Raw genomic sequence first — 14,688 nt, 5'->3', positions numbered from 1 at the left:
AGTGGCATTTCTGCTTCAGGTCTGAAGTAGTAGAAATGGCTAAGCCTAGGAGACTTTTGGGGTGAGAGAGTGATAAAGCTGAGCTGCATTACTACAAGAACATAAAGGAATTTGTTCTGTAGTTATAGCCTGAAGGGCTATGCATCATATCCCTGAAACTATAGGGTCTCAAGGAAACAATATGAGGAAAAGACAATCCTGAAACCCTGGGTGAGTAGAAGATCACTGAATGGGCAAATCACAGGGATCTGCTCAACCCAGCCTCCTGTTCTGGCATGTGTTTTTCAAGAGGGAGAAGGCCAGTTTCCATGTTCTTCTTCAAGATCTTCAGCAAGCAAGGGCAAGGATGATTGAGCATGCAGAGTAGTCATTTTTTATTATTTTTCTTTTACCCCTCTAGATGCTTCCTCTCCTTATATAGTATCCTCCACCATTGTTAGTGGTTTTGGGAAGGAAGTCCTTGTTGCTGGCGATGGGCACTAACACCAAACTACCTAGACTCTGATGTACCCAGGAGGGTACTGTTCAGGTTCCTACTTTCTTGAAGGCATGGGAATGAGAGCAGGATTGTACAGCTGGACTGGGGAATGCTTATTTTATTGTCAGGGCTCTAATCTGGGCTTACGTGAGTGGGGAAAAAAAAAAAAAAACAGAAGCCACTCTGGTGATAACATCTGCAAAGTGAAAGCTTTTGTTGTGTTAGAGGCTTTGGTTTTCTCTATTGCCATAGGAATGGAGTGTGTTGGCCCAGAGTTGCACATTGATGTTGGTGGGAAAGAGTCTGGGAAGAACTCGTGCCTCTGCTACACGCAGCTGAGTAAGAGAGGCAGCAACATTGTCATCAGTGCCCAGGTTATGCATTACTGGTTTAATGGTGCATCAAGCATCTAAGCTGCAAAATAACTTGACAGCACATCACAGCAGATACTGCAGAAAGCTGCAGCTCTATCTGTTACACTGACGGACATCAGGTCTCTCTCACCCATCACTTTTCAGTAGTCTTGATGGCACATTTGATCCTGCCACCATGGAGTAATTCCTTGAAAAAGCCAAGCAAATTGCAGGAGGAATGTTTGCTAGGGATGAAATTACAGATGTCTGATTGCATTGTCATTATGGGCAAATCATAACAAGCTTGGGGACTTCCAATAAGGTTTTGATTTTTTAAAAGAAAATATTCTCAATTAAGAAAAAAAAAAAACATGGAAAATACATGTTCAGAAAAATCTGTGTATAATTAAATCCATTTGACTTCTTCTGAAAATGGGAGGGAGGGGAATTCCTTCTCGAAACTAGAGCCCAAGATGCTGTATAATTTCTGTAGCCCCATGGTTTTATTATTTAGCACATTTAGGCACGTATTTCTTGGTCATGTATTAAATACCCATGGAAGAGACTAAATCTCAGCACAGGAATGAGAAATAGGTATAGCAGGAAAACTGCACCATCTCCATCAATGTTTCCCAGGTGGAGACAGGTCTGCACCCCTCAACACATTGTGGGGTTGGGGATCAGAGGGAATGTTTTTAGTTATTTCTAGTTTGGTAACCCATGTCATGAGTTTGTGATTTGCTGTTGGTTAATTAGTGAAGCATTTTATTGAAGAGAGAGAACTGCAGTGACTCAGGGCTTTGGAGCTGAGTCTTTCAGACTGTGCAGACAGCACACAGAGAACATAATTTGCATAGAAAATAGAAAAAAAATCCTCTTTTCCTGTGGTTTATGAAATAATAAAACATCTTTAAAAAAAAATTCAAAGCTGCCAGCTATGAGCTACAAATTCACCTTAGTTTTGCAATCATAGCTTCTCTGTTGGCAAACCCTGATTATTTTTTTATTATATTGTTTATTTATATATATATATATATATATGTCTGGCTATCTCTGTACTCTTTGCAACATACTAGTGTGGTGGTTTTACCTTTCTAGGCAGCTCCACCACAACCACTCTCTCACTCCCCCTCCTCAGAAGAGGAGGGGAAGAAGACAAGGAAAGAAACAACTCACGGGTTGAGATAAGGATAATTTAAAGGAAAAAATAATTAAGGAAAAATTATTATTAATTAAACAATTTAACTAAAGGGAAAAAAAGGGAAAGGGGAAAAGAGGAAAAAAGCAACAAGCAAAGGCTGTGTGGAAGTGCAGAGGAAAGAAATTACTCTCTACTTCCCACAAACGAGCAATGCTTGACCACGTCCTTGAAACAGGGCCTCGGCGCATGTAGCCGTTGTTCGGGAGGACAGACTTTTTCACAACAGGAGCCCACTCCTCCCCTATTCTTCCTTTTTCCACCTTTTACTGCTGAGTGTGACATCAGATGGTACGGAATATCCCTTTGGTTGGTTTAGGTCAGCTGCCCTGGTGATGTTCCTTCCTCACCTTTTGCCCACCCCCAGCCTGCTGACTCCTGGGGGGCTTGGAGGGAGTCCTGATGCTGTGCCAGTACTGCTCAGCAGTGGACACCACACTGGTGTGATACCAGTGCTGTTCTAGCTACACATGCAGAGCACAGCACTGTATGGGCTACTGCAGGGAAAGTTAACTCCATCCCAGCCAGACCCAGTACAACTAGCCCCAAATTATAAGCAATATTTTGACGAAGCAGTATCTGTCAGATGTCCCATCATGTATGTGTTTTTGTTGGTTTTGAACCTGAGCTCTGTGCACCTGCACCTACCCGCTCAGCTCCAGCACTGGTGCAATGATTCTCAGCAGAGCAACTTGCCAGAGGGGAACACACCAAAATGTCTAAAAAGTAAGAGAAAAGAGGGAAAAAAAATGGACCCAGTGAACGGGGCCTGTAGGAGCTACAAGGAAGAAAGCAGAAACTCCTGGCACATACAAGCCTTGAAAATAGAGAGCAAAAAGGGGATGCTCTCCTGCCTTCTCTAATAAAGTTGCAGGGCTTCAGGCTGTTGAGGCTGGAAGCATCAGTTGTTTCCTGAGGGGATAATGCAGATTTATGGAGGACTGCTCCATCCTGTGCAATTAGAAGTGATGCTCTGCAGACCAGTGCTAACCGAGGAGGATGCTTGAGTACAACTGAGCCATAGGACCCAGAAATGCCTCTGCTCCGCATCGCTTTTGCCACTGGCATGGGCACAGTGTCTGCAGTGTGATGCTGATCCTGGCACTCCCAAGCCCTGCTCTTTTTCCTCCTCTTGTAATCAGAGTGTTTTACAAATCAGAAAATTGCACATTAATGCTTCAGTTTTATTCCTGCTCTTTATCATACAACATTGCTTGCTTATTATCTTAACCCCTCAGAGCTATTTCTCTTCCCCCCCCATGGTTCACTTTATTCTTTATAGCTGCTGCACTCATGATTGTACTGAGCCAGCTGTGCCATGGTTTGCAGAGGCAAAATGTTTCTACTTTAATCACTGCCTGCCTGGGAAAATACAGGTTAAGTCATCACTTCAGTAATACTATTGCACCATGGAAGGTCTCTTCATTTGATGATGTGTTTATTAAACAGGTTGGTGCTTTCATCTGCTGCAGGAAGGTATAGTGAAGCCAAGGTAACAGTTCAGGATGGGGACGGGCAGTATGTAATTTGGGAGCTTGTGGTTAAATGTAGCTTAGGTTTGAAGAATGCAACACACAGGGTTTCATTTAGAAACATGCATCTTGGTGTATTCATTGCCCAATTAAAAAAAAAAAAATACACCTGCATGTGACTCAAGAGCATGGAGCATTAAAAGGTCAAATAAAGCATTAGCCGAATGCCACTGTTTTAGAAATTCCACATCAAAGTTTGCAAATGGGGATAAGATCAGCACAAATATTAGTGAATAAAATCACAGGGACAAGTGAAAGTTGCTTTCTGCAGCTCTGGGATGACAGGGAGCAAAATCAAACTCTGAATCAGCAAATGGGGTCTTAGTAGGGTTTGGCAGCTAGGAAAAGAGGAGGTAGCTTCCAGTTTAAGCCCGTTATGCTGTTTGGCTTCAAACGTTCTCCCTTGCAGGATGAATCTCTAAATGCTGCAGGGCATCCAACAACTTTTTTTCCTGCCTCTTGCTCCTTTTTGCAAAGCCCTTCACTGTGGATAACTTGCCCGCGATTTGTCCCTTCCTTTGGAGCTTGTAGTAAAACTTTCCTTCACCCATGTTTTAGACAAGGTGAAAACCCATCTGTGAAGCAGCAATGCTGTGCGGAGGGTGCTGGGAGCCTTCCCATCTTTCCAGGCAGCAGCTGAAGAGAGGTGCTGGGAGTAACAGTAATTCAAAACTCATTCCCTGTTTTTGACACTTTTTTTTTTTTGATAATTTGGTTGCAATTTGTCTTCAATTAGGTGGCATTGTGAAATGTGAAATAGCTGCAAGTGCATCCACACAGTCAGAAAGGAGATCAATGCTCTGCATCATTTGTTTTGTGCTTCTTCCTCGCAGTTCAGTGTGTCTGGCTTGCAAAAGAAGTGCAAGTAAGAGCAGTAGCAGCACCACTTTTCATGCAATTAAATGTTAATCTGGTTGGGAGGAACCATAATTTAGGTGCTGTTGTGGCTGTCTGAAGAAGGATTGAGAGAGACTGTGGTAGCTGCTGCTTCCCCAGCTCAGACAGAGCAGGACGGATCCCATCACTGCACCAGGCCTGTGTGCAAAGACTTGACCTTGCCTGGGCTGAAGTGCTAAGCTTTAAATTAGCACTTTCCAGCTCTAACTTGGCTGTAGGGAATTGCAATAGGATCCTGTGAAAATACTCACTAATTAATTTATTCAACAGGTGCAATTAAGGCAGTGAACCCAGTCATGGAATTAGCAAATGCTGACTGCTTGCTCCCTTCCCACCTCTAGTGGTAAGCCAGCTGTTCCCATACCACTTAAATATTGGGGCTAATAAGGAGGATTTTGGCTGACCCTATCCCATGTGCAGCTAACAAAACCCAAGAGCTGCAGCTGCAAGCAGTGCACAGCACCTCTGCTCCCATCTGGCAGCTCAGCAAAATCATTGCAGAGCTCCAAAAGGCCACGGATCTAGTTTTTGACCCCCAGACCCATAACAAAAGCTCCCAAAGACCCTTTTCCCCAGTTCTGTCTGCTTGCACAGGGCTCGCCTTACACCTAGTAGAGGCACAAGCAGCCAGGTCAAACAGGTCCCCTCCTTGCCCCAAGAGCACCAAAAATCCTGCGTAAGGACCTCTCTGTACTTCTGGGCTGAAGCTGGGGGAAAAACTTATGGTAAAGGTAAAGCTGGCAACGTTGGAGGAGGCAGCCACATACCTAGGCTTGTCAAACTCATCATGCCAATGATTTGTGATTTAATATGCTAGGGAACCCCACTCAAGGGAAGAAGCAGCATCTTTATTGAAGTTTCTTGTTATGCCACCTGCATGCAGAGCACTGTGGAGAGCACATCAATACCACAAGATGGTCCCTCAGAAGGCTGAGCACATTTTCCTGTGGACTCGGTTTTGGCTCTGCAGAACTATTAGAGGAAACTTTTTGCCTGTAAAGCCCGGGGTGATATGTGGGGTGGATGGGAAATCCCCATCCCTGGGCGTTGAAGGGGGACAGGGCTCTGTTGGTGGAAAATCTCCCCCCAGTAGCAGCATTGCCTCCTCAAATGACTGCAAAACCCCAAATTTTGACCGCTGGTTGATATCCAGCAGTTTCTATAGTCCTTGCTGGTCCTGAGCGTTAAATGCCAGCTGAGGCATTTCTTCCTGCAGTTAATGATTGCCTGGGCTTGATTCTACCAGGAATGGTGCCACGTTAATGATTAAAAGCCATTAAAAGCTAGCTTGTTCCACATGTGTGAAGCCTCTCTGGGTCCTTCACCTGGCTCCAGCAGCATGTGCTAGTGTTGTCCCAAAACTGGGTTCTTCACCAGTGTGCAAAGAGCCAATCAACACACAGAGCTGAGATGTTTATTTCGTGTCTGTGCAAAGATGGGTGTTAGTAGTAATTTCACAAAGCTACCACACTGATCCTCCCAATCACGGTTTTTTATGCCTATTTCCTTATTATCAGTTAATTATTACAATTGGTGAATAGAAGTTAGTTTCTATATTTCTAATTAACATTTTAACATTAAATGTTACGTACAGTAACATTTTAATCTACTATGCATGTGCTATAAGGGGTGGTCTTAAGTGAGGAGTAATTTTTTTATGAGGAGGGGACTTCCTCTTCAGGAGGTGTGGTTTTCACATAATGAGCTGAGTTCATCTTAGGGACGCAGCTTGGGTATCTTTATATCATATAGCCAAGTGTGGATTCCTGGTGTCTAGTCCTAGGTCTGTCTGTCTTTTGTTGTTTGTTTGTTTGTTTTGTGCAAGATCTTACTGTCCTTTCTTGGTGACTCACCCTGTGATCTTATTTTATTTGTTAGTCTTTCATCACCAGTATCTCCAGAGGGGAAAAAGATTCAGGAATAAAACTCAGTGACCCCAAGTTGCTTTCCCTATTGATGGGCTGCTTTCCTGTCCCCTTTCCCTGCTCCCTCTGTACTCTGAGAACATCACACATAAGCGACCTTAAATAAAGTTTCAAGTCTTGCATAAATGTGGACTTAAGAATTATTCAACTCAATGTTAAGCTTTCTAAAAGCTCTGCCTGCATCTCCATTGTGTCCAGCACAGCTTGTGCATTATCTATCCATTATGGTAATGTTAGTAATAAATAAATGGATGATTTAAGGTTGGTTTCTATCTCCTCATCTCTGAATGCTCTATAGATGCAAGTGGCAAAGCATCTGTGTGCATTTGTGCAGCCAGAAGAGTGCTTGTTCCTTATTGTCTATATTTTACAGAAAAGAAAGCATGGTATAAATTTTATTCAGTTGAAGGAAAAAAACAATTAAATTTAAAGATCTCTGTCCATCTGGTAAAGGGTGTTCAGCTTGCTAGGGAAAAGGCTATGCAAGGAGTGTGGAGAGGGTCTTGACACTGCTTTTGCAGGCGTGCAAATGATTTTATTTTTTCAAGGAGAAAAAAAAATCATTTCTGAGGCACATGAGAGTTCCCCAGAGCCCAAGGTCTGAGTAACAGTGAAAATCAGCACTGTATAAGGAAATCTCTCCTTTCTGGAGTGCATCAGACAGAAAATTCTCCATAAACATTGTCATATAGAAGTAATCAGAGAGTTTTATCACTTTTCCCATCCATGCTGCACAAATCTGATTTTTAGAAAAGAGTTATATGGCATAATTTGCCATTTGTAGAATATAGGTGGTTATTTACCTGGCTGATGGGGAAATGATGCTGGGAACAAGTCTGCAATGTGCTTGCAGCATTCTGGCCTGATTTATTGTACCAGAGGTTTCAGGTTTGCCTGTGATTCCGTGGGGATGAGAGTCACCCTGAAACTACTCGTAAAACCTAGGATAAAGCCAAATTTTGTAATGAATTGTTCTCTTAAATGTCACTCTTAATTAAGTGCATCTCCCGAAATGTCTCCTGCTCAGCCTTTCACTGGGTATTGGGGTTTCTCACTGCAGGAGTGCACTGGGCTCTTCCAGCACTCTGGGAAGGACAGGAAGCCCTGATTGCAACACATTTGCTGTAAAAAAATTTCCACAGACCTACTCAGACACCGATTTTTGGAACACGTTTTGCAGTAAACCTGCTTGAACAGAGGTTTGCCGTCGATCTCAGCAAGAAAGCCACGCAGCAAAGGCAGTAAGGGGTTAACGCCAGCTGCTCATGCTTCTGCCTTCCCTCTTTCACGCTGGGTCCCTGCCAGGCGGAAGCAGTTCAAGTTGAAGGCTGGCTGCGCACGGAGCGGTGCGGTGCATGTCGGCGCTCCTCGGGCGGTGGTGGAGGGCAGCCGGGGCAGGGAGGGGCTGGCAGGCAGCGGGCAACCCCCCCCAGCCGGAGCTGCAGGGATGGCACAAGCTTCCGAGTGCCGAAACTCCCTCCTCTATTACTACAGCGTCAAATTTGCTCTGTCCACCTATGCTACCCTCTTTTCGGTAGGTGCTCGGGTTTGCTTTGCTGTCCTTCCTGGCATCGGCCCCACGGTGCCACCCCCATGGGTTCGATTTGACTTTCCAGTGTCAAAATTTCCTCTTTCAAGGCATCAAGCCCCTGTGGTAAAATCTGGTGCCATGAGTGTTGCAAAGTCCCTTGTGCTTTGAACTAGCTGGGTCTAAAAAGGACAATACTGGGTGAAACTGCAGGTTTTGATGGATTTAAGACCATCATCCTCAGACTGTCCATCCCCAGAGCTGCTCCTGCAAATCCCCTGTAGCAGCAAACTGAGTTTCAAGACACGTGGATCACAAACGTAGAAATTTAACGGAAATTTCACATTTTTATGGTGCAAGAAGTTATTGGACAACAGCATTGCCTATCTCAGCTGTTACCTTTATGTGGTTTGATAGGGATGAGGTTGAAGCTGAGCATAGAAGCAGCCAGCAATGCCCATTAGCATGGATGTGGCAGTTGTGGGTATTTGGCTAGGGTATTCATTTTTAGAGGAAACAATGAAGCTTGTTTTTAAGCAGTTTTGACTCAGATATGGTCAGGGTGAAGCCTCCCTGGCACCTGGGAGGGTGCAAGCACATGTCAGGGCCAGGGAAGCTGGCAGGAAATTCCTCTTCCATTAGGGACAGTGCATCCACAGTTAACACATTGGATGTGAACTTAGCACCTTCCCTGGGTTAATCTTGCATAATGCAGTCCATAATATTCACAGATATTTCCTCCTGACGTCTAATTAATCATATTTGCCCCATGCATTGCTGCAGGCTGGGTGTGTATAGTGGTATGCATATCTAATTGGTGCAATTGATTGCACAAATATCTGTGGTGTTCCCAGGCAGGCTGAACAGAAAACAGGGTTGCAAGCAAAGTTTGAAAATGCTTTTTTCCCATTTTTTTTTTTTTTTATTTTATTTCATTTTATTTTATTTCATTTTATTATTATCAGTGAGCTTCTTGGAGAGCAACACTCATCCTTGCTAGCTGGGGATGGTGAAGTGTGTCATCTCACCACATCAAAACAAACTTGTGTCTGCCTCAGGGCATGAATGAGAACAAGAAAAAAAAAAAAGGCTTTTCTTTTGCAGAATATCTCCTCAGGTTCCTGTGGCCTTTGGGGCAGGAAGGCTCCTGGTGGGAAAAGAGATGTCAAGTATCCCTTGAGGGCATCCAGAACCCCTGTGGGACTCCTGCTGCACCCAGTGAGAGCCAGAAACCTGGAATTTGTAAAACTTTTGTGCCTCTGGCTTGAGTGAAGCTGCCTGGAGTTTTTTGTAAGGGATAGTGCAATATTTTTGCTTGCAAAATTAATCTCTGGGAAAACCTGTTACCATGGTTTTGTTTTCTCTAAAACTCTGAGTTTTGCTCAGTTTGTGGTTTCCTAAAAATGCATTTAAGCAGCATGGGGATGAGGGAAGAGGTGCAATTTTTTTTTTTCTTCCAGTCAGTTTGAACCTAGGTCTTGGCTGCACTTTGCAAATGCAGATTAATGAGGGGATGCATGAGCACAGTCATGATGCCAGACGCTGATGGATTGCTGGGCACGTTGTGGGACAGAGCTCAGGATGGAGGAGCACACTGCTGTGTGCTCATCCATGAGCAAGCAGAAACTCCATAATTCCCCAGAGACTGGCAAAAAAGGCTATTTTGTTTGGCTCTGACCCAGCCTGGCTTCAACCTAGGGGGATGTATTTGCTCATTATTGGTCCTGTGGTGGTCCTTGTACATGTATGTTGAACACTGAGTCCATATGGATTGCATGGCTCTGGCATCCTTTTCACTCCCCTGACCTACTTCTGGCCTCATTTGCACATGTCACCTTTGTATTAATTCAGTGGCTGTCCTGGACTGTTCAGTCTCACTAACCAGATGTGACTGGAGCCAGGCTTCACTGCGGCCATATGCACTTGATAATAATTATTGTACAGAAACTTCTTGCTTGCACTGAGTGAAGGCCTTGAAAATGCAACCCCCATGGGGGGGGGGGGAGGGGCGGGGAACAGTGGAAAAGATGTGATTCACTGGGAAGGACTGAAGAGGTTTGGGGTGAGATGCATCACAGCTTCCTAGCATTGGGTGTCCCAGCCTGCAGCAAATTGGTTGAATAGAGAGAATAACACCACTGGATTCTTTCCAGCACTTTCCTGTAATGAAAGCAAATATTTATAGGTGGGAAAAACAGTAAAGAAGTGTGGGATAACTCTGAGAGTGGTTCTAAACCACACATGGAGCAAATTGCCTAGAGGTTTGAGCATCACAGGTTGGACCAGCAGCTTGTTGCCACTTACCACAAATCACAGCTGACATCACTGTAGCCCATTATATTTTCTCTCTTGAAGGTCTCATCATCTCCCAAACTCCTGGAGATCTGGTCTGCCCCAAGAAAAGGAGAAAAAAAAAATCTGCTATCCTGCAGATAGCTATGACTTTTATTTTTTGTGCAGTGCCTCTGCTGTGCATTGGATGTTCATGTTTACAAGGCAAGAAACAGAAGGTGTGCGATAGCTCTCCTTGCTGGTTTTATCCAGGCAAATTTAATACAATTTATCATCCTTTTTTCTTGTCGGAGCAACTCAGTTTGTGACCTGACTTAGAAAAGGAAAATTGCTTGGTGCCACAGACTTGTTTTCAAACTCCTTTGTCCCCTAAACTGAGATTGCTGGAATAATCCAACAGCACAGGAAAGTTTTGCATCTAACATTTCCGTTTTAGTAAAATATTCTGTTTCATGAGTAACTTTCCCACATTTTGCAAGGAAAATGTTGTCAAGGTTTCAGCTGAGCATAAATTGATTTTTTTCAGATAAATGCTTTTTTCATATTATTACTTTTTTCATACATTTAAAAACTGCTATTTTAATTGGCCATCATAAAAACATAGTTTTTACAATCCCACATACTATCAGCAGTTAGGCATTATATGATGTAGTTAACCACAGTATTATTAATCCCATGATTCTATCCTTTAATGATTAAAAGTACTCAGTGCTTTCTTTATCATGTTTTCTCACCTTTACATTATGGCAAAACATTTTGACTTTTCAAAGAGGAAAAGAAGTGCCCTGTCTGCTAATTTGAAGGCTGACAGGTCTTCAAAAACTGGAAAACTTGATTTTATTGTGAGCCAGGTATATGAAGAACAAGATTTGGAGTTTTACGTCAAGTTTTGCACCTCTGGTCAGCTGGATGGATAGCAAAGCGATGCCCTATTCCCTCCTCTCCTCTATGGACCAGTCCTCTGACTCACATAATCTGTCCGCCTGGGTCTGTGTGGGCTTGAAGCCACCATTGTCATGACTTTTTCGTGTTCCCAAATAAGGAGCAATTACTGCCTGGCATTAGCATTGAGTCATCAAATTAATGCTGCCTGCCCTGGAACAAGCCATGTCTGCTGCTTGGCCCTTGGCAGACTTTGAGGTTGCACTGCTTTGACCATGTTTACATCCCCTGGGATTTGCGGGACCTGTTTGCTCTGCCTGTGGCTGAGAGTGGCTCCCATTACTCAGGTCTTTTGACTCTTGGAAAAGGAGAATGTGGCACCTCTTAGGTAGTAATGGGATTTTTAGGAGAGGGTAGGACCATGTGTGTCTCTGGTTAGCATTGGTTAGCTGCCTCTTTGCAAAAGCCAAGTCATACAAGGATGTAGAAGCAACACCAAGAATCAGAGAATCCGTGGCTCAGAGACAACTTTGCAAACTCCCTGTACCACCTGTGGGTTAGCTGCAAGGTCATGCCTTCCATTTGGCACTCCTGAGCACTGCCAGCATCATCAGAGCTGTGTTTTACCTTGTCTGTGCATTAATGTCCTTTCGTTCCATTTCTTGGCATTAGTGACCTCCAAGGGCTCTAAGTGACCCCTCAATCAGTGAGATTTTCACCAAACTCCCCTTAGGTTTGCTCCCTCTCAGGACCCCACAGCCCTCAGCTCATTTCTTTGCTATTAGTTGGAACACTGTCTTTCCCTGCAGTGATGGTTTGATCACATGGTTAGTATACAGAAATGGGATAATCATCCTATCATTACAGAGCAAGTGCAGATTTGCTTTTTCTCTTGGATGCATTGCAGAGCACTTGTAATTACCAGCTGCTGACTGTCCTGGTGTTTGCGCTGCATTAAGGTGATCATTGGGCAGTTGATAATATAACTACAGAAGATTTACCGGCAGGCTTCATTATGTGTCTTATCATGCCACGAAGTGTGGGTAGTAGACAGTGGTAGTGACACTAGAAATCAAAAACATCTGCTTTGACTGAATTTGTATGGCAATAACATCCCCACTCCCGTTCCCCGCCCCCCCCCCCCCCCAGACAAGCCCAGTGAGATTTCCTTTGCAATCTCCCTTTGGTAGGAGACATACTGATTCATCCATTCCCTTCTGTGGGGTATGTGTTGCTCTGTGAGGTCCTTTCTTGTGCTTGAAGGTGCTTTGAGTGGCAGCAATTCACTTTTTTTAATTTGAGGGTGCTTTTTAGCAGGCAGGATGTGGAGATGGGCTGGGGTCCAGCCTACAGTGATAACTCTAAGCCAAGCAGTCTGCGAAGTGCTGAGTGACTTCTTAAAGTAGGAGTTGAGCAGAGAAAGCTAAAAAAATCAAGCAGATCAAGACAGTATTTGCCAACTTTGCTTCTTCCAATTTGCTTGTTAGTCCTGGGGAAGGGAAGAGTTTGAGGTGTGCACAGCACTGTCCGGGCACTCAGAGCAGGGTCTGGGGCTGCAGTGATGCTGGGAGGAAGGACCAGCACAGCCTCCTGCATGCCACATGCTTTAAATGTTTTGAGGATCATTTCAGCCCAGGAAAAGCTATTTTTAAGCACTGCATCCTGAAAACCCTCCTTGGTTTTGCTCCCTTGGTAGCAGCTGAAGACCAGCCTGTGCAAGATGTTTCATCAGCCCGAGTCTCCAGCCCTCAGCCTCACTTCCAGATTTCCTTCATGCACTTTCCAAAATCTCTTCCTTCATTCACATCACATATCATTAATTAAAATGGAGAAAGTGTTTCTGATTGGCACGCAGGAGGGACATTGGGGATTATTAGCAGGCGATGCATGATGTGTGTTAATATCTACCCCCTACCTTCAAATCCAAGTGTATTTGCTGGGTCGCAGTGTAAGAGAGAAACATTAAATCAAGCCTAATCCCAACACACTGAGCTGATGCTTAAAATAGAGGATAAAGGTAAAAGTGTGATTAAAAGTCAGTTGTCAGAAATAGGCCTGTGTGTTTAGTTTCAAATCGCTAACAGTTTGTAAAATATCACAGGTCTAAGCTTGATTTTTTGAGAGATTTCAGTTCCTCTATAGAAGAGATGTAGCTTGGAAGTGGATAGTGGTGGATGGACATAAACTAGCTACAATAACTCTCCACAAATAGTGTCCTACCAGAGTAGAGAAGAAAATAAATAATCTCCCCAAAAGAGCATAGATTGTGTGAGAAAATGAAGGATTGAAGTGTCAGTGCAAATTAGCAGGAAGGCTTTGAGCAAACTCATGAGGAGCAATGTAGCCCCTTAGGAAGGTGAAAGCAATGGAAATGGAACAAGAAAAGGAGTTTTTCTCCTCTTTGGCAGTACAGCATTTCAAACACGGGCACCTGCAGCCAGCATCTTTCCTGAAGGAGTTTTCCACTGATATTTGGTGTGGAGAGAGCTGCAAAAAGCAGCATGAAAATCGCTCAGGATGCTCCTCACTTTCCTCACTGAACTTTCTAGGTGTCGACTCAGTACCAGCCATTTGACAAATGGCGCCCAACAGCACCGAGCACTTGGAGTCACCTTGCTGGCTTTGATTTGCAGGAGCTGAAAGGATGAAAACAGGCCTTTTTGGAGACCTGTTTTATCCCAGCACCGCTGGGCTCTTTCTTCACTTATGGCTGTTCCACTGAAGGGGGGGAGGAGGGAGGAAGTTTGTGCAGTCCATTGCTACTCTTTATGATGTCTGAGATCTAGTGGCTCTCTATGAGTTTCAGAGCAATTTGGTACTCAAGCCACGTGCTGTAGTGGAATGAGTAGTGGAATGAGTAGTGCCTGCCCCCCGCCTCGCTCCCCTTGAGAGGAAGCTGCAGGCTACCATGAGGCCTCCCCTCTGTCTCCTCTTCTCTGGGCTGAAAAAATCAAGTGACCTCAGCCACTCCTCCTACATCTTCTCCTCCAGACTTTTCACCATTTTTGTGCATGGTGATTGAGGTGAGGCCTCACCAGCACAGAGCAGAGCGGGACAGCCACTTCCTTGAGCGGCTAGCAGTGCTGTGCCTAAAGCAGCCCAGGGTACGGTCAGCCTGTTTGGCTGCCAGGGCACACTGCTGGCTCGTGTTCAACTTGCCGTCAACCAGAACCCCCAGATCCCTCTCCGGGGGGCTGCTCTCCAGCCTCCCGTCCCCCAGTCTGTATGCATAGCCAGGGTCACCCCGTCCCAGGTGCAGAATCCAGCGCTTGCTCTTGTTAAACTTCCTGCGGTTGGTGATTCATCAAGATCTCTCTGCAAGGCCTCTCTGCCCTCAAGGGAGTCAGCGGCTCCTCCTAATTTAGTATCAGTTGCAAGCTTACTTAGCATGCATTCCAGTCCTGCATCCAGATCATGTATAAAACACTGAAGAGAACTGGCCCCAAAATGGAGCCCTGGGGAACTCCATTAGTCCCCATTAGACACCAGCCCAATGTAACCCAATTTACCCTTTAAGCCCAGCCTGTCAGCCAGTTGTTCACCCTTTGTAGCATGTATTTTTCTAGCTGTATGCTGGACATTTTGTCCAGAAGGATACTGTAA

The 14,688-nt window shown here is 44.6% G+C and overlaps 1 protein-coding gene across 4 annotated transcripts in view; it reads left to right on the top strand.

Moving 5' to 3' along the window:
• The window catches only part of LOC121060574 (tetraspanin-15-like), a 68,225-nt gene that overhangs the window by 7,383 nt on the left and 46,154 nt on the right, over positions 1-14,688 (top strand). Inside the window, exon 3 of one of the 4 annotated variants that reach the window (XM_040538483.1) lies at positions 7,705-7,917. In XM_040538483.1, coding sequence (XP_040394417.1) covers positions 7,831-7,917 — 87 coding nt within the window. In that variant the 5' untranslated portion in view covers positions 7,705-7,830. Of the gene's footprint in view, positions 1-7,682; positions 7,918-14,688 lie in introns of those variants that run through there. The other 3 variants (XM_040538484.1, XM_040538482.1, XM_040538485.1) reach the window with 3 other exon arrangements.

The sequence above is a fragment of the Cygnus olor genome, chromosome 27 (assembly GCF_009769625.2).
Source record: "Cygnus olor isolate bCygOlo1 chromosome 27, bCygOlo1.pri.v2, whole genome shotgun sequence".
In the NCBI taxonomy this organism is placed as follows: domain Eukaryota; kingdom Metazoa; phylum Chordata; class Aves; order Anseriformes; family Anatidae; genus Cygnus; species Cygnus olor.
The sequence above is the reverse complement of the archived record's forward strand: the minus strand, read 5'-3'. Positions and strand labels throughout refer to the sequence as shown.